Source organism: Pectinophora gossypiella, chromosome 10 (assembly GCF_024362695.1).
Source record: "Pectinophora gossypiella chromosome 10, ilPecGoss1.1, whole genome shotgun sequence".
Lineage (NCBI taxonomy): Eukaryota > Metazoa > Arthropoda > Insecta > Lepidoptera > Gelechiidae > Pectinophora > Pectinophora gossypiella.
Window position 1 is genome coordinate 12,553,983 of NC_065413.1, and position 20,965 is coordinate 12,574,947.

General features: G+C 38.2%; 3 protein-coding genes across 3 annotated transcripts; 1 reads left to right on the top strand and 2 right to left on the bottom strand.

The window, feature by feature from the left end:
* Positions 1 to 887: 887 nt before the first annotated feature.
* LOC126370125 (glutathione S-transferase 1-1) lies at positions 888 to 5,268 on the top strand. The gene is made up of 6 exons (XM_050014872.1): positions 888 to 1,078; positions 1,943 to 2,084; positions 2,611 to 2,744; positions 3,393 to 3,459; positions 4,272 to 4,475; positions 4,953 to 5,268. Exons 2-6 carry the CDS (start codon positions 1,944 to 1,946, stop codon positions 5,103 to 5,105), a joined length of 699 nt encoding a protein of 232 aa, XP_049870829.1. The 5' UTR covers positions 888 to 1,078; position 1,943; the 3' UTR covers positions 5,106 to 5,268.
* Positions 5,116 to 8,535, bottom strand: LOC126370155 (uncharacterized). The gene is made up of 3 exons (XM_050014914.1): positions 8,097 to 8,535; positions 5,640 to 7,570; positions 5,116 to 5,365 (listed from the first exon to the last, which is right to left on the bottom strand). Exons 1-2 carry the CDS (start codon positions 8,424 to 8,426, stop codon positions 7,502 to 7,504), a joined length of 399 nt encoding a protein of 132 aa, XP_049870871.1. The 5' UTR covers positions 8,427 to 8,535; the 3' UTR covers positions 5,116 to 5,365; positions 5,640 to 7,501.
* A 1,631-nt stretch (positions 8,536 to 10,166) lies between these two features.
* LOC126370052 (carboxylesterase 4A) lies at positions 10,167 to 20,157 on the bottom strand. The gene is made up of 11 exons (XM_050014697.1): positions 19,922 to 20,157; positions 19,357 to 19,550; positions 18,954 to 19,018; positions 18,707 to 18,844; positions 17,964 to 18,245; positions 17,798 to 17,867; positions 17,331 to 17,480; positions 16,535 to 16,759; positions 13,834 to 13,980; positions 10,915 to 11,209; positions 10,167 to 10,475 (listed from the first exon to the last, which is right to left on the bottom strand). The coding sequence occupies exons 1-11, from the start codon at positions 20,116 to 20,118 to the stop codon at positions 10,214 to 10,216; spliced, it is 2,025 nt and encodes a 674-aa protein (XP_049870654.1). The 5' UTR covers positions 20,119 to 20,157; the 3' UTR covers positions 10,167 to 10,213.
* Positions 20,158 to 20,965: the final 808 nt, after the last annotated feature.

A 20,965-nucleotide genomic window follows, 5' to 3' on the forward strand; every position in this document is an offset into this window, starting at 1 on the left:
AGACAACAGGCCTGAGGGTGCCCAGTTGGGCGCGAACCTCGGCTCAGGGCGTCGTCTGAGAGGAAAAATATTTGAAAGAATTAATCGACCCTAGTAATGATAACGATAAGCGCTGATTGAGGGAAGTCGTCGACCACGCCGGCGGGGTCGGTATCGGGGTCTTAGTTTCTCAGAAAAGTATATGTACCTAAAATAGGGAGGATGCGCCAAAATCAACCAAGACTGGTCTACCTTAGACGATGGCCTTAATCTAGTCGAAAATTTTGAGACACTTTGAGGTCTCGCACCACCTAAATCTTTTGCTAGGGCCGCCACTGCTACCTAACTTCGATGGTTAGGATATTACATGTAGACAAAATGAATGAAAGACGATTAATGATTACTGTAATGACTGGTAGAGTAAGTAAAATAGAGTCAGAAGAGGAAAGCATAGCTAGGCGAACCTAGATCCTACCTAACATAGAATGGGTCTAGAGGAGAACGTATAGTGTGATTTAATTATAATTAAGAACATTTAAAAGCAAGACCCAAGTCAAGAGTAAGTACCGAAATATGAAGACTTAGATAAAGAGTAGATAAAGTAAAAATGCTGCCAAAATCATAGACCTAAGATGATTAGCATCGTATTCTAGCAAAGTCGAATTCATTGGTCTTTGTACCTATTTGTATGTAAGTATTAGGCGTGATCATATGAATAAATGTTATTCCACTAAACGACATACGTTTTTAACGAGGAAAACTCTTAATTAGAACAACAACATTCTCACCCATGATTGCATAATATAAACCTACACATAATATGCATTATAGGTAGTCGCCTTACTTTATTAACTAGGTAATCCGTACAACGCACAACACAAGTCCTTGTACACATTATTCATAGAGCCTCTATTCCATTGGGATAAAGTCAATTGTACCTTTGATAAGATAAAACCGAAGTGAAAGGAGGTTTAACCTGTGTGGAGGCTGTAGCCAGCCGGTATTGCCAGTTGTAGCTGTATGTTCAGTGTTTGCTAACGTTACTTTGATAAGTATTAATAACTTTATTTTGTGGTTTACCTGAAGTCTGTACAAACAAGTAAGTCCGCGTGTCACATTTTACTTATTTCTCAGCTGGTACCACGGAATTTGGGTTTGCAAGTACCCTATGTACTTTGAGGTCGATTAGTATGCATAGTTGTTGATTCGTTTCCAAGTAGAGTAATTCATTTCCTTGCTAGCCATCTTTAATGATTCACTTTACGGAAATGAAATACCGATAAAACCTTCAGTGCGGTTTGGCACCGGCTTTCCTGCTTATGATCTGTTAATTCTTTGCCTGACCTGTCCTTAGTACCAATGAACAATAAATATTAATCTGAATCATGACGTGTAGCCACTATCTATAGAACTTGCACCAATGAGTTATTAATTTATCTTAAGTGAAGTTTCCAGTAACGCAGTTAGCTCGACCATAGACGATACGGCTCACCACCTATAACGTTGGTCTAACGTAAAGCTCGGTAGGGTGTAGGTACTTAGATCATCTTGCGACGGATGTTCATGTGCCTCTGACTGTCCCAATTCTTCTTCTATCGTGTGGGTTGTGAGGTGAATTACCAAACCCATCCACCCTGGTTACTATCCCAATTGGGATATAGTATTATGTTATATGGGAATATAGTAATATGTAGTTGAATGTACTTATTTTGTATAGGTTGTTCATTTAATTATTTATTTTGTTAGAATGCACACTAACCCGCTATTATTATAATTGTACAAAATTTTCCTGTACCCAAAGGTTGCCTGGAAGAAATTGCTGCATGAGCAATAAGGCCGCCTGTTGTGCTTTTCTGTATGTGTTGTCCTTATCTCTGTATTTTGTGTCCATTGTGCTCAATAAAGTATTTTATCTATCTATCTATGTTATCTTATGTGATGCTATTCATCTCGTTGCGTGCAGCATGCCCCTGAAGTTGTACGCGGTATCAGACGGGCCGCCCTCGCTGTCGGTGCGGCAGACACTGTCCACCCTGCAGGTGCCCTTCACGCTCGTCAACGTCGACTACGGACAGGGCGAACACATGACAGAGGAATATGCTAAGGTGAGGATGGTACCTACCATCCGCGTAAAACTGACTGCCACATTGCTAGATTCAACTGTTTCATCCAACCAAATAGTGACATAAATATTATACATCAATGGTTTCATAATTTTGGCCTACTTATATTTGGTATATTATTCACTCCATGATTCAGCATAAGAGTTTTATTTGAGTAAGTAGAAGTCCAAGCCCAAGAATCCCAAAATGGGGAATGGAGAGGATGTTAGGGAGAGAGATCTTTGCCATGAAGTGGGATGGTGTAAGGTAGAAATCTTGTAAAAATGGTAATAGTCACAAGTATTTAATATGTGTATTCGTGTTTCGCTTTGGTACCATGTCACATTAACTTTTTTGACAAACTAAGGTGTATCTCACTAAAAGTCAAATAATATAATTTAGTGCGATAGGGTTCTAAATCGGTACATGCTCATGACTGAAGCTACAAGTTGTATTGTATAAGAAGCAATGTTATTATTTCTGGATGTTACTTCTAAGATTTTTATAAAAAGTTGTGTAATGCTTTCAGATGAACCCTCAGAAAGAGATCCCAGTGTTGGACGATGATGGTTTCTTCTTGGGCGAAAGCAACGCCATTATGCAGTACATTTGCGACAAATACAAACCAGACTCTACTCTTTACCCTAAAAATCCAAAAGACAGGTATGTCGCGTCCAGGGGCCTTATTTTGGAATCGCTCGAAATCGAATCGCAAAATACAGAGGAAAACTTTGAGAGATGATCCAGGCCATGATTCTGAGTTGATACCTATCAAGTGGAATTTTCTGTCGCAAAAGAATGGAACGGAAAATAATTTTAAAAAATACATGAATTTTGCGACGGAAAATTCCACTTGATATTAACTCAGAGTAATGACCTGAATCATCTCTCTCAGTAGGTATTCGTTACGATGTGACTTACACCCCATACGAGTACGTATGGTTGTTAGTGACACCGTACCGAATACTAATTGGGATGATTCAAACCGTGATTCTGAGTTGATATCAAGTGGAATTTCCTATCAAAAAATTCACGCAAAATTTAGTGTTTTTTTTTAAACTATTTTCAGTTCCATACTTTTGCGACGGAAAATTCCACTTGATATCAACTCATAATCATGGTCTGAATCACCCCTCAAAGTTTTTGTTACGATGTCACTAACATCCTGTATACATACAATAAGCATAAACACACTTGGAAAATTAGTCCAATCCAAGGGCATGAGATTACAGTGATAGGTACGCTTCCATCCATTGTTATGAAAAATGAGTGTAAACTTAATTATATCGACCCAATTTTTATGCTTTTCAGGGCCATTGTGAACCATCGTTTGTGTTTCAACCTCTCTACGTATTACGCAAATATTTCAGCATATACAGTGAGTAACATAATGTTTATAAATAAAACTAAATAAAAATCTATGTCAATGTCAAATCATTTAAAATATAGACATGCATATACCTACCCTTACTCTATGCATATATACCTTATACCGAATAATGAATAAGTGGTCCGTGTGCGTATCAACCTTCATGAATAAATGAATATGTGTTGCCAGGTGCTACGTAGGTCATCATCACTAATGTAAGAGCCACGCTCTTGTCGGTGTAGCATTCTCCAAGCTAATTTTTAGGGAAAAATAGGGCAGTGGTTTCCCTCTTGCCTTTCGCCCCAAAGTAGACGTAAACGCTACGTAGGTAGATATATCTTTTACTTATGGTCAACAAGAAACAAAAACAATTTAAGATCCACGCTCTTGTCGGTGTAGCATTCTCCATTCTTGTCTGTCAAAGGCCAATTCTTTTACTTCCTTATAAAACACGACAAGGAAAGAGAGGAAGGGGAAGACCAAAAAGTGTTTACATGGAACAGATTAAAGAGAGTGTGAAGAAAAATAAAAAAACTTATTTGAACTCCTAGTCAACCCGATGGACCTATGAATCAGTAGAATAAATAAATTTAGAATAAACATCAATGCTACAGTTACAGTAGCGAATTATATACCTAAGTATCTACTAACTAAATTATGATTGAACTTATTTCGTAAATTCAGAGCTTACGCCCATCCATAAGGGCTTATTTTAGCGCTCCCTATGCGTCCGGCCACGTACCTGTACTACATCAACTCACAATAACTAACCTCATAAAAGCTCTCAACAAGTTATATCAACTTCATACTATTCCCCACAGATGGCGCCAATATTTTTCGATTACGAGCGCACTCCTTTTGGCCTGAAAAAGGTCCATATGGCTCTGGATGTATTCGAGACATACCTCACCAGACTGGGCACCAGCCATGCTGCTGCTAACCACCTCACCATCGCTGACTTCCCACTCTTTAACTCTACCATGACTCTTGAAGCGATTGGGTTCGACTTCTCTAAGTATGCCAAGGTAAGAATACCTACTGTTTTTGTGCTCATCTTGAAGAAACCCACATACCCGAGAAATGCGTTTCGAAGGATTGGACCTAACCTGTATTGGGCTGAGTTTTCCTTCGTGGGTAGAAAGGTCAGACAGGCAGTCGCTTTTATAAAAAACCGGACCTGCCAAATCTTCAGGTTAGGTAAGCGGACCCTGTAAAAAACGGGATAACGCTAGGGCGATTCGAAGCGCCAATGTCCTCGTTTTACAAGTACATTTAATATAAATATACACGGTCTATATCTGTCCAATTCGCCACGGATCTCCCCTCAAATTCTCCCCTCAACAAATAGTTCAACAAAATAATGCTAAGTGAATCACATAACAATTTTATTGATTACTAGCTCATGTAGTAGTGTGTGCGTGGTGCGTCGGTTTGTAGTTTGAGCGGAATTTTAATTGCTGTCATAACTGATTTTGCAAAAGACACTCGCTTTATTATTACAGATCCATAAATGGTACAATGACTTCAAGAAGAGCTATCCGAACTTGTGGAAGATCTCAGAAGATGCCATGAAAGAAATCCAGCACTTCGCTGCACATCCACCTGATCTGACCCACCTCAACCATCCCATACACCCAGCAAGGAAGATCAAATAAAATCATAAACTTCATACAATCAGTTATATTTATGACTGGAGTCTAAACATAATGCTTTTATTTGATAACAGGCTTATAACATAATTATGTAGAGGTAGAACTGTTTATAGATGTGAACCAGATCTTTGTAATACAATGTTATATATTAAATATTTTAAACCTATCTATATTTTTTATTACAAACTTCATCCTGATCCGGAGACACATCTCTTCATGAATCCAAGACATGAATTAGAACAGCAGTCTTTGTTGTTCATGCACTGAAAATAAAGTTAACAATATTTAGACACTAGACACAAAGACTATTTTTTTTTCTACGACACCAACTATATCTCGATCAGATTCGAAAATAAAATAAGGGGAGTCAACGGGGCCACATCGAAGTAATTCATCTAAAAAGCAATTGATATTTGTCATTTATTGGCATGTCGCACTTACTTTTATATGCACAAATATCAAATCGCAATTTGATATTTCTTTTTAGATGATAAATTGCTTTAATTTGGTCTTTTAAGGCAAGATTTGAATACTTACAAATTCTCCAACTTCAGCACATTTCGTTACGCGGTCGTCGCTGCGATCCAAGCTTATTACCGCTAAAGTATCCTCTCCATTTTTAACGTCCACAGGTAGTTCTTCATCAACTGCATAAACTACATCCACTATTGGCACGTTCTTAGAGTTAATATCGTTGCTCTTTAAGACGAAGCAGTAACTTGCTAGGAACAAGCAGGAGAAAACCAAAAACGGAGTGATTTGAGCCATTGTCCTGAGTTGAATATTTGTAAAAGTAATCGCAACAGTGGTATCGAAATGGAACACCCGGCCCAGGCGACCCGTGACTACTTATATACTATACTAACACAGCCGCATACTGATGATAACACTACTGCAGCGGTAAACAAACAGTACGATTATTGTAGAGGTTTATGACTCACCAAAAATGCAAAAATCAGGATTGGAACTTTCGACGTTGCGAACTTTAGTTATAAATATTTCAGTGATTACTTTGTATTCCAATTTTAATCATTTTTGTACGTAACGGGGTAATTTAGTGACTCGGACATTATTACTGTTCTATGTTTATGAGATACATCGCCATGCACGTATGTATGATGACAGGTGATGCCATGAAAGATTTAGAATAACAAGATTTAGATATAGGTACCTACTTCACGTTTTGTGATTCATAATGTAGACAGGTAACATGATCCTATTTCATATTTTTAGATATTAGATATTTTTAGAACGGCTGGCAAGTTTCATGGTCAACATTCAATACATGGTCAACGGCTCTTGCTGTTCGGGAATATTGAATAGGATGTTTGTTAAAACTTTAATAACAATTTGGATATAGAAAGAATAAAAATTATTATTCGAATAGTGAGTGGAAAAGAAAAGTTTAGGATAAGTCGAATAGTGTCTAGAGGACCATGCTGTATCTAAAACTTTCTCTAGAGAGTACCATTTACACTCATGTACATACAAATCACCTATTATTATGTAAGTAGTCTGTGTCATGAATATTACAATCAGATGGATAGAGCGATTATAGGTGATGAATTTGTCAGCACCGGTCTAAGTACTAAATTATCACCTTCCCTTCATACACATATACAAAAAAGAAATGAATAAGTTTATCTTATCGTTCAAACCAGAATCATTGCGATGAGTAATGAATGACTAAACATGCATTTTTTTGTAGACTGATATATTTTTTTCTTTATCTATGTTTGTAACATATCTGGGGTAAGGACATTAAACAATGTCCATACGCGCCTAGCTCGACGCAATGGGTCTATTGCAATGCAATGTACAGTATCTGTCACAGACTAGGTATTTGACATAAAATGGATGAAGTGAAATTAAAAAAGAATAATTTTACTTAACGTTAGTTTTCATTTTAAGTACAGATTCTTGGTGAATAATAGGTAGGTACAATTTCGATAGTAAGTACTAATCTGGAGTGGCTGACCGATGAAGATTCTATTAAAGTCGTTGTTTAGTTGCCGATCCATCTGAAACACCCTGTACATCCGTTAACAGAGACTAATATAATATGAAATGCAATATAAATAAATATCACTGATGCGTGAAGAAGACAATGCGTCATTTTATAAGAGACAGAATTATATTTAAATGTGAAGATATGGTCCTGTTAAATCAAGGGGGTTAAAAGGGCCACAACGAAACAATTCATCTAAAAAAGCAATACCTACTGCTATTTGTCATTTGTGTGCATTGCGCACTTACTGTTATATCCAAAATTTCAAAATGCAATAATTAGTTGCTTTTTTAGATGAATTGCTTAGATATGGCCTTTTTAACCCCCCAGGTCTATAATACGGAGATAAGAAGTACTTAAAACGTATTATTCTACTGATTTAAGGTAAACTTCATCCGGAAACACATCTCTTCATGTACCCCAGGCAGGCGTAAGAGCAGCAATCGCTGTGGTACATACACTGAAAAATAATATACATATAAAATAATCAGATACATAATACAGATGATAATGTCTGTAGGAACAAAACTGCTAAATATAGATGTTCCACACATTTACCTACATGCTGGTTGTGTGAAAAACCATTATATCAGGTTGCAAGTTTTGATTGCCATATGGTTATCACGTGATGTTGAGCTTAACAGCTCAACATAATTCGGTTGAGAAGCACATGGATTGAATAGCTTCAACCAACAAAAAAATACGCCTAAATGTGAGAGATGTGTAACAAAGTCAAAGGTGGATTTCTTTCACTTGACCGCAATCAACAATTCAAATAATAAGGATACTTAAAACAGATAATACCGGGTTCTTACCGCGTTAAAATATGAAACTCCCGATATTTCAACTGTCGTCACGTGATCATGGCACTTGCAACAGTGTTGAAATATCGGGAGTTTTATATCCCTGATTAACGCAATGAGAATTATGTGTTTTAATTATGAGAATAACCGCGTAAACCTCACACAATTAATAAGGATACTTACAAATTCCCCAACGCCAGCACATTTCTTGTCACTGTTGGTGCTACCGAAGCGATTCGAGGTGTCTACCTCTACGTTCTGTGTTTCTACCGGTACAATCTCATTCTCCACTTTGGATATAGGAGATGATACATCCGTGGACATGGAGGAAGAGACATCTAATGACGTAGGAGAACTGTCCTTGGGAAAACTGTTCGTGGGCAGTTCTTCAACAGCTACAGAAACAACTTCAAGAACCGGCACTTCCTTAGTGTTGACATTGCTATTTAAGACGAAGCTGTAACTGGCGAGGAATACGCAAGAGAGAACCAGAAACGAAGTGATGTGAGCCATTGTGCGATGAACGAGCGTTGCGAATTGTATAATTAATCGTTGTAGATATCGGAATGGGACACTCTGCCCTGGCGACCGATGCCTATATACCAAACCACCCGCATACTCACGCGTGATAAGACTATTGCAGCGGTAAACAAAAATATTACAGTACGATTATTTTATAGGGAAGGGAAAATAAAAAAAATATTACTCTGGCTCATGAAGCCTACTCAAGCAAACAAACGTCTGAACTTAAATTAGGTAAATGAGGCACCGCGTACAGACATAAAAATCTGAGGCTCACACATACATGTAGGTGGTAAAGTAAAATTAAAATCACTCGTAATTTTCAACGTTTTCTAATATCTTCTTTTTTTTAAATTATAATCCAGAACACTCGCTTCTAATATCTGCAGCCGCCATCTTCCTTCCCCTTCCTCTCTCTCCCTCTCATACCCCCTCGACACGTTCTTAAACTTCACCTCATACACATCATGTTCATAATAATCTTTCATTCCCACATACATAGGTACATACATAATTAAGATCACGCCTATTTCGTGTTAGGGTAGGCAGAGACCACGGAATTCCACTTACTACCATCATGACTATTCCTGACACACCTCTTTCGCTTCTTCCACTCTCGAGAATGTTACTTCACAGAATTTTACCAAAGCAAAGTTACATGTGGTTTCATCTGTTCTGTACTTCCCTAAGTACTTCAGATCTGTTTCTTTTTGTGTATGTACAGTCATGAGCAATATAATATACTCACTTTAGGATTCTGTCGCACTAACACATTTGACATTTAGCGAGACTTACAGTTCAATTTGTCTAAAAAGTTAATGTGACATGGTACCAAAGTGTATACATATTAATGCTCGTGGCCGTACCACGATGCATTTACGCCTGTCTGGCGTACGTGAACAGATGTGCGTCCAGATGAATGTTATCTAAAATCACATCATAATCATCATCAGCTAAGTATAAACAAATTGAATCATCCTTTATATGGTCTCAATACTCTTGATTATCCTGTAAATAATTCCAACAACTGACATAATCTATCATTCAAGCCCATGTTGCAACAGCCGTTGCCTTATCTATGGGTATTTCACTTTCAGCACATTTAATTGCTCCATAAATACAGTCAAGGTCTAATTTAGCCATTTACCTAGACAGTATTTGATGATACTACATTTGGTATACTAGCTTTTGCCCGTGGCTTTGGTCGCATTAAATTCGGGGTAACACGGTCCCCCTTTCCTAATTTGCCAATTCTTACCTTTAACTGCGAAAAGTCCCATGTAAAATTTCACCACCTCTTTGAAAGGGTTCTTGGGGCAGATTTCAAAAAAATATGCACGATATTTTGTTTGAACAAATACTCCGCATACCAATTTTTAGCTTTCTACCTTCAAAATTGCGGAATGCTCCATACAAACTTCCGCAATCCCATTTTAGGGAAGTGGGGGGTTAGATAGAGCAAAAATTGCCTATGTCACTCTCCATCACTTGAACTATCCACTTAAAAAATCACGTCAATTCGTCGCACTGTTTTGCCGTGAAAGACGGAGAAACAAACAGACAGACACACATACACAGTGTTTCACATTTATTAATAACAATTGAATAGGTAAATATAAAAGCCCTTCTGCTGTTAGTGATGGTTAACTATAAAGCTCTGGACTGACTTACCTTAGAGTCAGGAAATAGTATAAAGCCTCTCTTAAATCAGGATAAAAAATACAATCTGCATTAAAATCTTAATCATTTTATTTGGTAATAAAATTTGATAGTATTATTTATAAGCCGTTTAGAAGACCTCCTAGTCCTGGTCGTTTAGGTGCATTAGTGGGTCTTCTCGTGACCTGAAAAACTTCTTTGGGAGAGTCTTGGTTATTCGAAACAAGACCTCCGATGACATTGGGCAATATCGGCACCTTCGGGGTCACTGGTAGGGGGACAGGCAGCTTCGGAAGTTTCAGCAAATTGCCAATGACGTTTTTGCATAGGGCTCCCGTTACGCGGTCCGCCATGTTGCCCCAGAGACCCATTTGGCAAAACCTGGAAGTAAATCTCAGTTCAGTGTAATTTATGCCACACCTCTTCTTCTCTGATGTGGGTTGTGAGATCAATAACCGACCTCATCGACCCTGGTTAGGGTTACTAGGTACTTATTGATCCGCCAAAGACCCCTGACAGCATGTAATGTCTACCTTACTAAATAAATAATAGCTGGGACCGACTGCTTATCGTGCATTTTATTTGTGGACAATCCAGAAGATCAGTCTGCAGTTCCCTAACCAAACCAGGGATCCCTGGACCTCCAGATCGTGAGCCCAACGCTCAACCACTGGACAACGGGAGCTGTTAGGTTATAGCCGTATAGGTCAAAAATGCTTGAGCGTTACCCAAGTGACCAGGTGTCAACAGATACTAAGCAGTTAGTTTTCTTTCCATATTAAAATTATGACAGAAAAGCTTCTTTTACATGAAGACGTACCTGAAATCCTTATCCAAAGTAATCTCATCCTTGATCTTAATGAACTGATCGTTGTTCTTGGAGAATGGCATAAGATTCAGGGTTCCAGACTTGTTGTTCTTCTCCATAGGGCTGAGGTCGTGGGCGAACTTCGCTATCAGGCCGACGAAGTTCTCCCGGACCCTTGCGTCAGTACTGGAGACTTCGCCCCCTAGAGACTTGCCCTGGTCGTCTAGGGGTTCGAAGATATAAGCCAGCTCGTCCCCGTGCGCGGGACCTTTGGCTGTCTTCCCTTCCATTTTAGCATCATCGAGTTCTAGTAAGATAATTATATTAAGTTAGTTTTACAGAAGATAGTAGAAAAGGTATTCTCTAGTCTAGACAGAGCTTAAAGCTTACCTCAGATGAGGTAGAAAAACATGAATTTTATTTGATGGAAGTCGTTATCAAGGGATGCATTATCGGTTAGTCATTAGTTTTGTTAGAAATACAGCTAAATTTTTTTTTTTTTTTAAAGAGTAAAGGCATATAAATATGCCTTGGTTGATAATGAGGGACTTTCAAAGCTAAGTTCTCCGAAAAAACTGTAGATGGCGCTGTACAGTTTTGTCTTCGTTTAACGTTCTACTTTCATGGATAACAAACATATGCATTTTTTTTTCTTTGTTTTGGTTATAATAAATGATGATCCTTGTTATTACACCCGGGCACAACATGTCTTCCACCGATTATTATTTTGATCAAACTAAAGAGAAGAAATATATGTAGCAATAATTCTAAACGTATCTGATCCAAATATCAAGAAACAATTATTTTTTATACCTATACGACTCTGCCATTACATTATATTTTTGTATTTATTATGTACCCCAAGCAATGAGAAAATAGGTAATTATCACGTTAAATCTGAACAGCGCCATCTATATTGTGTTTGGGGAACGTAGCCTAGAAAGACCCTCATTAGTATAGAGCATTGTGAGATTTTAATTTCGACCTTGACAATCATCATCATCATCAGCCCATTAACGTCCCCACTGCTGGGGCACGGGCCTTCCCTATGGATGGATAGAGAGGTCGGGCCTTAAACAACCACGCGGGCCCAGTGCGGATTGGTGGTTATTAACGACTGCTAATGCAGCCGCGACCAACGGCTTAACGTGCCTTCCGAAGCACGGAGGAGTTCGAGATGATTTTTTTTTGTGGTCACCCATCCTATGACCGGCCTTTGCGAAAGTTGCTTAACTTCAACAATCGCAGACCGAGCGCGTTTACCGCTGCGCCACCGAGCTCCTCCACCTTGGTTTACTTTGACAATAATCGTCCTCAAATGTAGCCTCAAATACAAATCAGTCTAGTCAAAGAGATTATAAATCACTACATTTTAAGTCTGGTCTCAGTCTGTTTCACATTACTTACGTCATATTCGTGACAGACAAGATACTAATGGATGTGTATGTCTAATTTCAACCATTTGGTACATTCGTGGTGATACCTACACAAATAACAAGTCAAAGCCTCACGAACGAAATGGTGACAAAAACCATGACGCACTGTAGCATCAGCATTTTCGTTATAAAAACGCCCAATGAATAATGAATACGATTTTGGTCAATAAAACAAATAAACTTGGCATTTCCTTTTTGCATTTAGCACGTAGGCATGGCGAGTATACTGAACACAGGTCATAAAATGTTGGGTAAACATCAGGGTCAGTCAGTTCTTTAGTACAGACATACAGGGTGTTAGTGACATCGTAACGAAAACTTTGAGGGGTGATTGAGGCCATGATTCTGAGATGATATCAAGTGGAAATTTCCGTCGCAAAAGTATGGAATTGAAAATAATTAAAAAAGACACAAAAAAATTCAGGAATATTCAGACTGAAAATTCCACTTGATATCAACTCAGAATCATGATCTGAACCATCCCCCTCAGTATTCGTTACGGTGTCACTAACACCCATACCTACTTGTATGGCTACCGTATGTACTTGTGTGGGGTGTAAGTGACATCGTAACGGATACTGAGGGGGATGATTCAGCTGATTATTCTGAGTTAATATCAAGTGGAATTTTCCATCGCAAAAGTATAAAATTGAAAATAATTAAAAAAAAACTTAAAAAAAACATGAATTTTGCGGCGAAAAAATCCACTTGATATTAACTCAGAATCATGGTCTGAATCATCCCCCTGCCTGAGTATTCGTTACAATGTCACTAACACCCTGTATAGTGAACAAAATATCCTGTGGACCGCGGTAAAGATGGTCCTTATCATGGTATAAGAAAACCGGGTATGCTCATAGGAATAAAAAGCCGCTATTTATAGCATTGATGACGTAAGAGTTACCACTGTGATACCATTAGATTGGTATCTCCAACATTTCAAGGACGCAAATTTTATTAGGTATTGAAAATTAAGTGAATTACTTACTGAGGATGTATTTAAGTACTATTACTTGTCACACAACTTATACAAAAATCGTTAAAACTGTAAGTAAAAGTTCAAAATTGCCTTGCAAAGTAAATTAAAAACATTGGTCGTGGGTAATTTTTTTTTTTTACGAAATGGCAATGGAGTGTGGGATGACGTCAGCTGGGCTAACCTTGAAATGAGCATCCTGGTTTTCTTATAAGTATCATGATCCTTATCAGGGGGGTAAAAATGCCACATCGCAGCAATTCATCTAAAAAAGCAATAAGTATTGCTTTTTGAGTAGTTTTAGGCGGATGAGACGTTCGTTATGTAAAAATTGACGCTTCGAAGTGTAACTATGTTACCTACTGAATAAAGATATTTTTGAATTTGAATTTGAATTTGAATTGAATTTGAATTTGACATTTGTTGGCATTGCCCACTTAACTTTTATATATGCGTAAATGTCAAATTGCAATATATTTTTTAGATGAATTGCTTTTTTTTGTTATTTCCGATATCAACCTGAAGTGAGTGCAAGTCCAGGCACGAAGTGCGAACCCCTGGTCAGATTCCCTAGATGCTCGAAGCTGTAGAGGTAGGCGGGGCTGTCTGCGCCGGCGCTCCACTCGCGCACGCTCTGGTACGCCGGGAAGTTGAACAGCGCGTCCCCTGCGCACATAATAATTTATTTACACTTATTTTTTATTTCAGGCAACACTCCATATTGCGTTAGTAACAAATAAACTTAGGTGCCTATACAGGTAGTGTTAGTAATACATATGCTTCGATCCTGACACACTTCTTTTGCTTCCTTCACATTCATCAATCGCTTCATACACGCACGCCGGTTCATAGTAGATCGTACTAAACCACATACATAAAGTAACGATTATTTCCCACCGGGGTAAGCAGAGACCATTTTCGTTTCGATCCTGACATATCTCTCTTACTTCCTCCATATTCATCAATCGTTCCAAAGTATATCTAAAGAAGGACATCCCCAAGCCAATGTACAGTCATGAGCAATATAATATACCCACGTTAGGACTCTGTCGCACTAACATATTTGACATTTAGTGAGACTTACAGTTCAATTTGTCAAAAAAGTTAATGTGGCATGGTACCAAAGCGTATACATATTAATGCTCGTGACCGTACCTACGTCCTTCTAGGTCTTCTTCTATTAGTAGTGATACTTATGATGAGAAACTAAGAATCTTTATTTAGACTGGTGGCTAACCATTTATATTGTTTTTGAAGGTACTTATGTGATTATTGAGCATAACATAGCATTTACGCGTCCATCCGTTACTCACTAAGATAATTTTAATTTAAGGTATTTTGTATTTCTCTAGTTAAGTGAATTGTATTCTTTTGGAAAAATAAATTTCTCCATATATAGGCTGTATATATAGGCTGTATATATGATTTTATGTACGTAGAAGTACGTACTGCCACGTGGTGGATATTACAACATTTGCTTACTTAACTCTAATCATAAATGATATAGGAGCTACTAGGACGTCATAAGTGTTTCATGTCTAAAGCTATTCCCACGGTTCTAAACTTACTTTACACATTTTAAAATTAAAGATGTTTCATATATATTTTTTACCGGCTTTCTTTATAACTATTAAACTATGTATACTTACATAAGAAACATCTCGAGTCCTTTTTATTATTTCGAAAGTTTGTCTTGTGTAAAAAGTTATTCTAATTTTAAAAGTGTAGTACCTACGCAGTTTTGCAGACTAGTAGTAGTTTAAGTCCTAACTACCTCTCTAAATGGAATAATAATTGATGGTCAAACGAACTTCTAAGTGAAGTTCGATCTTTAAATATTATATGAGTCGCTTAAATCGAAGATATAAGCGATGTTGTCTGTAGGTTAAAGACTACCTTGTATTGATTTATATTATATCTGAAGAATGAAGCTATATATCTTTGTGTTTTTATGTGTTTTGGCGTATTTTAGTATATATATAATAAAAAAAACAAATTTTAATCCACCACAGGCTTCGTCAGTACCAACATTCATATTAAAAAATATTATATATATATATATATATATATATATATATATATATATATATATATATATATATATATATATATATATATATATATATATATAAAAACAGAATGTCTCTTAGAACAGATGAGAATGTGTCTTAGAACAGAATATATATTTTACCTAAGTATTTTCCGTAGTTACATTCTGTTGTTAAAAATGGAATTAAAAATCATTCGAAACACATCGTGAGATCACATCATAGCCTGGACTTAAAATTTCTAGCTACAGATTACCTATGAAAAAAGACGAATGAAGCGACGAAATATAATCGTAAAAATCCAACTACTTATTCTTACTCAACGAAAGAATTCACAGTGTTCAAAAAGGGCCTCTCTTTTGAGATCGTAGTATTATTATTATCAGTGCTAACAAAAACGTTCTACCTGCCTGCGATCGATACAAGGATGGGGACTAAAAAAGGGACCCTTCGTATAAAGACCCCTGCGCTTGGGGCTTAACGAAATATAATAATAGGGGAACAGATGTTTAGCTATTATTACTTGCTTTGCTGTACGATTTTCGACAGACATTTTAGAAAATATTACTCGGTACATTCAGGCAGTCCCACATTCCCGATAAATGTATTTTGACCTAAACTGTATTTGGCTGATTTTCCACTTAAATTACTAACTTAAATAAGTAAGTAGTAGTATTTTTGTATTATTTATAACTATACCAGTTATTTATTGTTGGCATTAAAAAGAGTAATCAGATAAGTAGGTACATACATAATTACAATTGATGCAATAAGTATGTAATTAATGCAAGCGAAGCGAGTTTCAACTTTATGATCTAAACAAAACAAGTAAGTACCATAAATTTTTAACTTTTTTTATGACGTGACTTGTCGTAGTTTTGGCTCAGATAGCATTAACTACTTGGCCAGACAAATGGAGCGCTGAGGGTTCTCACAAGATACAACATTAAGATTACAAAAAGTGCCTGCCCAGGTCGAACACTTGGAAGCTACTCGAAGTAAGACTTTGTAATATTTTTTTCCAGAGACAATAGTTATAGGGTTTGGAGTTTAAAAGTACATTCAGTCTTACGACATTAACTTATTTCATCCTCGACCTCCACTTCTTCACGACTTATTTTTTCTGTTTGATAGAATTATTGTTTGATTGAAGTCCATAGAGTATTACCGACCTGTAGCTTCAGCAATCTCATCGAGTCCATCGATGGCGTTCAGCGAGCTGTCGAACACGGCCTGGTAGTAGTCTGGTAGCGGCAGCACCTGCTTCAGCGTCTCCGCCGGTATGGCCACCAGCCCGCGCACTCCCGTCACCACGTCCTTCAGACCAGCTATCAACTCCTGCTTTATAAAGTCTTTCACTTCCGTCAGCTGCGTGGTCAGGAATTTATTGTATTTTCCTGTCCAGAAAAAATAAGATATTAACCTGCCCACACATAACTACTAAACAAAATCTTATATTGTAGGAAACAAAAAGGTTTTCTGTTTTTGTGTATTTTTTTTTTTTTGATACGTTTATGATGATTCGATGCTTCGAAAGGCACGTTAAGCCGTTGGACCCGGGCTACTAGCCCAAATGCCCCCACCAACCCGCGTGAAGCAACGTGGTGGAGTATGATCCATACCCCCTTTAATTGATTGATCTTTGACTGTTTATGTATAAAATACGTTAAATTCACGATACTTTATCATACTGTACATTCTGGAAACCACGTGATACCAATTATGTATGATCCAACATACACATACATAAACTCACGCCCGTAATCCCTAATGGGGTGGGCAGAGCCACAAGTAATCAAAGACAACTTGCAGCCACTGTTGATACGAAGTCCAAAGATGGATATGATGAACCTTATGGTGATAAGGGATCAGCCTATCGCCCATAACATTATTTGTATGATCCAAACATGAATTCAAACTCATAAAGTCGATTTATTGTGCAGAAATAGGTTTCCAAAAGTAAGTTACCGAAGACAGCGCGAGAAGTCTCGGCTGAGGTGACTCCTGTGAGCAGTGGCACTCGCTGCTTCTTCTTGGCGAGCGACTCCGCCGGCGCCTCCGCCACCAGCGGCGGCAGCGCCCGCAGGTCATCCTCGCCCTCCACTCGGGCTCCGTTACCTTGCACAAAACATGAGCTGTAGTTTCACTTTTACAGTTCTTGCAGCGAATGCAGATGACAGTTTTTTCCTACTTACTTTACACTTATCGAAACATTTTAGACAATTTACTTAATACCTTTATAAATTTAGTCCTATGTGTTACCCTTATATATGAGCAATAATACAATTGTTTTATTAATATATCCATTTAGTAGTTTAAACGTTAATTACTAACAAAAATTCACACATCCTCACAAACTTTCGCGTTTATAATAAAGAATAAAGAGCTAACTAGCAAAAAAATACTCTTTAGTCTTGCACTAGAAAAAAGTTTACCTGAACGTCCGGATATTTCGTCTAAGAATTGCTTGGTGTCTACATTGTCCATTGACATTTCCGAATCCGCCTTGAAAGTGATAAATAAATAATTTTAGTAAGCAGAAAACCACAATTATGTAGGTACTTATAAGGTGCACAAGTTGAAAGCTTTATTAAACAGTACCTTAACTATCTTCTCCATAGGTAGTTCCCTCAAGCACCTGATCAGTCTTTCTGCAGGGTCATCTGGACAGCCAGTTCTTTTCGCTAGTTCCTTGGCGTACTTGGCTGGGTCAGGTTTGACCGCGCCAGGGGACAGTGGAGCGCCCGACAAAGCCGCGACCCCCGTGGCACTCCGCCCCTCGTTGGACAGAGCCATAAGCGACGCTGCACTGCCACCAGATCCCTGGCCCATCACGACAACACGCGTTGGATCGCCGCCGAAGAACTCGATGTAGTCTTTGATCTTAAAACGAGAGTAACTGCTTTAATGTGTGTGTGTATGACACGAGCCGTTGGGAAGAGTAGTGACGAATCTCAACAATCGAATGGAACTGTCCTTGACGATCATCATATGTTGCCATAAAAATCGCTGATGATCGACGTCGACTGTTCTAATTGCCGATCGAAAAACGACCGATTGGTGGTGTGGTAGAACCCCAAGACGCTTACCCACAATATAACGACAATGACTGACTAGCAAAGCTAAGAAACGTGGTAGGGTCCTACTCCTCCTGTCGATAGCCATTATATCTACTCATCCCAATGTGGTGAAATAATTCGCCGATCTGCGTGGGATATGTCCAGGGGTTCTAACGGAAGTATGGTACAGATAATGTTATACCTAATCCGTTTCTTCTATTTCGTAAATAATATTTAACTTTCATGAACATTCTAATATCATGTGTTATCATGACTTCAACTTACCCAGATCATGGCGGATCGTAAGTCGAACAAACCAGCATTACCCGAAGCATCTCTCTCAGCAGTACTGAAGTAGCCAAGTGATCCCAACCTGTACTGAGCTGTCACTAGGATTGTGTCCTTTTGTGTCAAGTGTTGACCCTGCAACATGCGAACAATGTGGTCAAGTAGGCAATATAAGCACCTAAACAATGTTCTCTGTGCAGTTAATGTAGCTATAGAATGTTTAGGGTTTGTATTAAACACTTACACCATATGGCGATGATGACCCTCCTCTATAATTACCTCCGTGTATGAAGAAAACAACAGGACTTCCTGATCAAAACAGAAATGAAGTAAGTATTATTCATTTATCGACTCATCGACCTATCCACTCAACAATATTGCAAAGTAGACCAAGAGTAAATAGACCGATAAGCGACACTATAAATAGGTAAAGGCAAAGTTTGTCCTCATTAGTGGAGAAGTCCAGAATCACTGAACCGACTTACGACATGTTTTTTGAGATTATGAATATGACAGGAAGCACATAGGAAGGGATATTACATTTAGTATTTCAAAAAATTCAAGGTTTAAGTATTTTACTGAATCTATTAGATACTTTGCGCTCTTGCGTTACTGCTAGCTGTTACTAGCAGTATTGTAACTGTTACCTTGCTCTTCACCAGGCATTTTGGGAGCAAAGACATTGACGCAGAGGCAGTCCTCATGCCCAATGATCATGTTCGGATTACGAGGGTTAGGTTGCGGGCACGGCATACAACCCAGCTTAGCTGCAACATCGCCGCCCAAGTACCGACGAACCGGCCTTTGAAACCTTCGCTGGCCCACTGGAGGTTCTGCATATCTAGAAAGATCGGACCTTGTATTTTGATCGCTTACAGTAATTTACAGATTCTAATGGCTACTAAGTTATGAATACCTACCGGAAATGTTTATCAAAGTATCCGCTGAGGCAAAATTACATGAAATGCAAATTGTTATTTAAAAAATATTGTATGTAATTTGTAGGTATCGACTCTCTACACTAGAAAAACAAAGGCACATTCAATAAAGTCTCCCATAGTACGCGTTACGCGCAAATGAGCGAATCATTTCATCACTAATGGCAAATCAAATCCAAAGAATATCCGAATGATTCGGCAGTTCGGCACACATGAAGAAGAATCTTAGAAGGCACCGAATATGAAATTTCAAATCCAAAATAAATCAGGAAACCTTATTCCAAAGAAGCTGTAGTATCCCAGGCGTTCGTCCTTCAGTCCTTCAAGGCGGGCGCTGAGGCCATGCTTCTGGACAAAGACCACGGCTGCGTCAGGCTCCGGCGGCGCGGCCGGCTGCCCCCCCACCACCGCCTCCGCCGGCGCCGACCACACCACCACAAGCACCACCAACAGACACCACCACCGCCACATCGCGAATCTATCGCACTAACTCCCCGAATCCTTCCACACCGGAAACCTCCTCCCACACATTCGCTGATTTCTAATTTATCGTTTCACTCCTACAATTATTGTCTGATGTGTGAAATAAAATGAGTGTGTCATCGACAGGCGATAAAAGATTTTTTTTTACTGAACACATTCCCGAAAAAAATACATTTAGGTAAGTATATGTATTAATATCAGTCAGTAGTATTTGATGATATCTAAAGCATGCTAAAAGCTTGAAAAATTGGCGAGTGGGTTAACTATTAATGGAGGCACCTTCACTATTCGGCAATGGAGCAGCGTGGTAGAGCTAAGTAGTATGAGGAGTTATCTGCGTCTAGCAGTAGGGCAAGACTGGACCCAATGGATGTAGGTACCTCTGAGGCGTGAGCTTATGTTATATACAGGGTGGCCCAGAGGTTCACATTCAAAATGAAAAAATAGATAAGTAGGTAGAAGGGCCCATTGGCTACCAGAAACATCCCCATCTAGGTACCTATGTTCAGGAATTATTTGCGGTTTAGGACACATGACTGATTTTGTACCTTTTTCTAGATTTTCTACTTAACTGCAGAAATCATTATTCTGTCGCTATTTCTTTCTTAATAATTCTTTTATTTTACTTCATACTATCCCTTAGAAAGTGGATCAGTAGCTAATAAATAAAAACATCCAAATCAAAGATAAAAAAAAGTTTTTCGAAGTCAAAATCAGAATTTGACCAAAATTGTTACAGTTGTTAAAACTTTGCTGAAGAATAATAAACACATGAGATTGCAATGGACCATGAAAGTATTTCTAAAAACTGCTCCATTTAATAGGTTTTTAACAA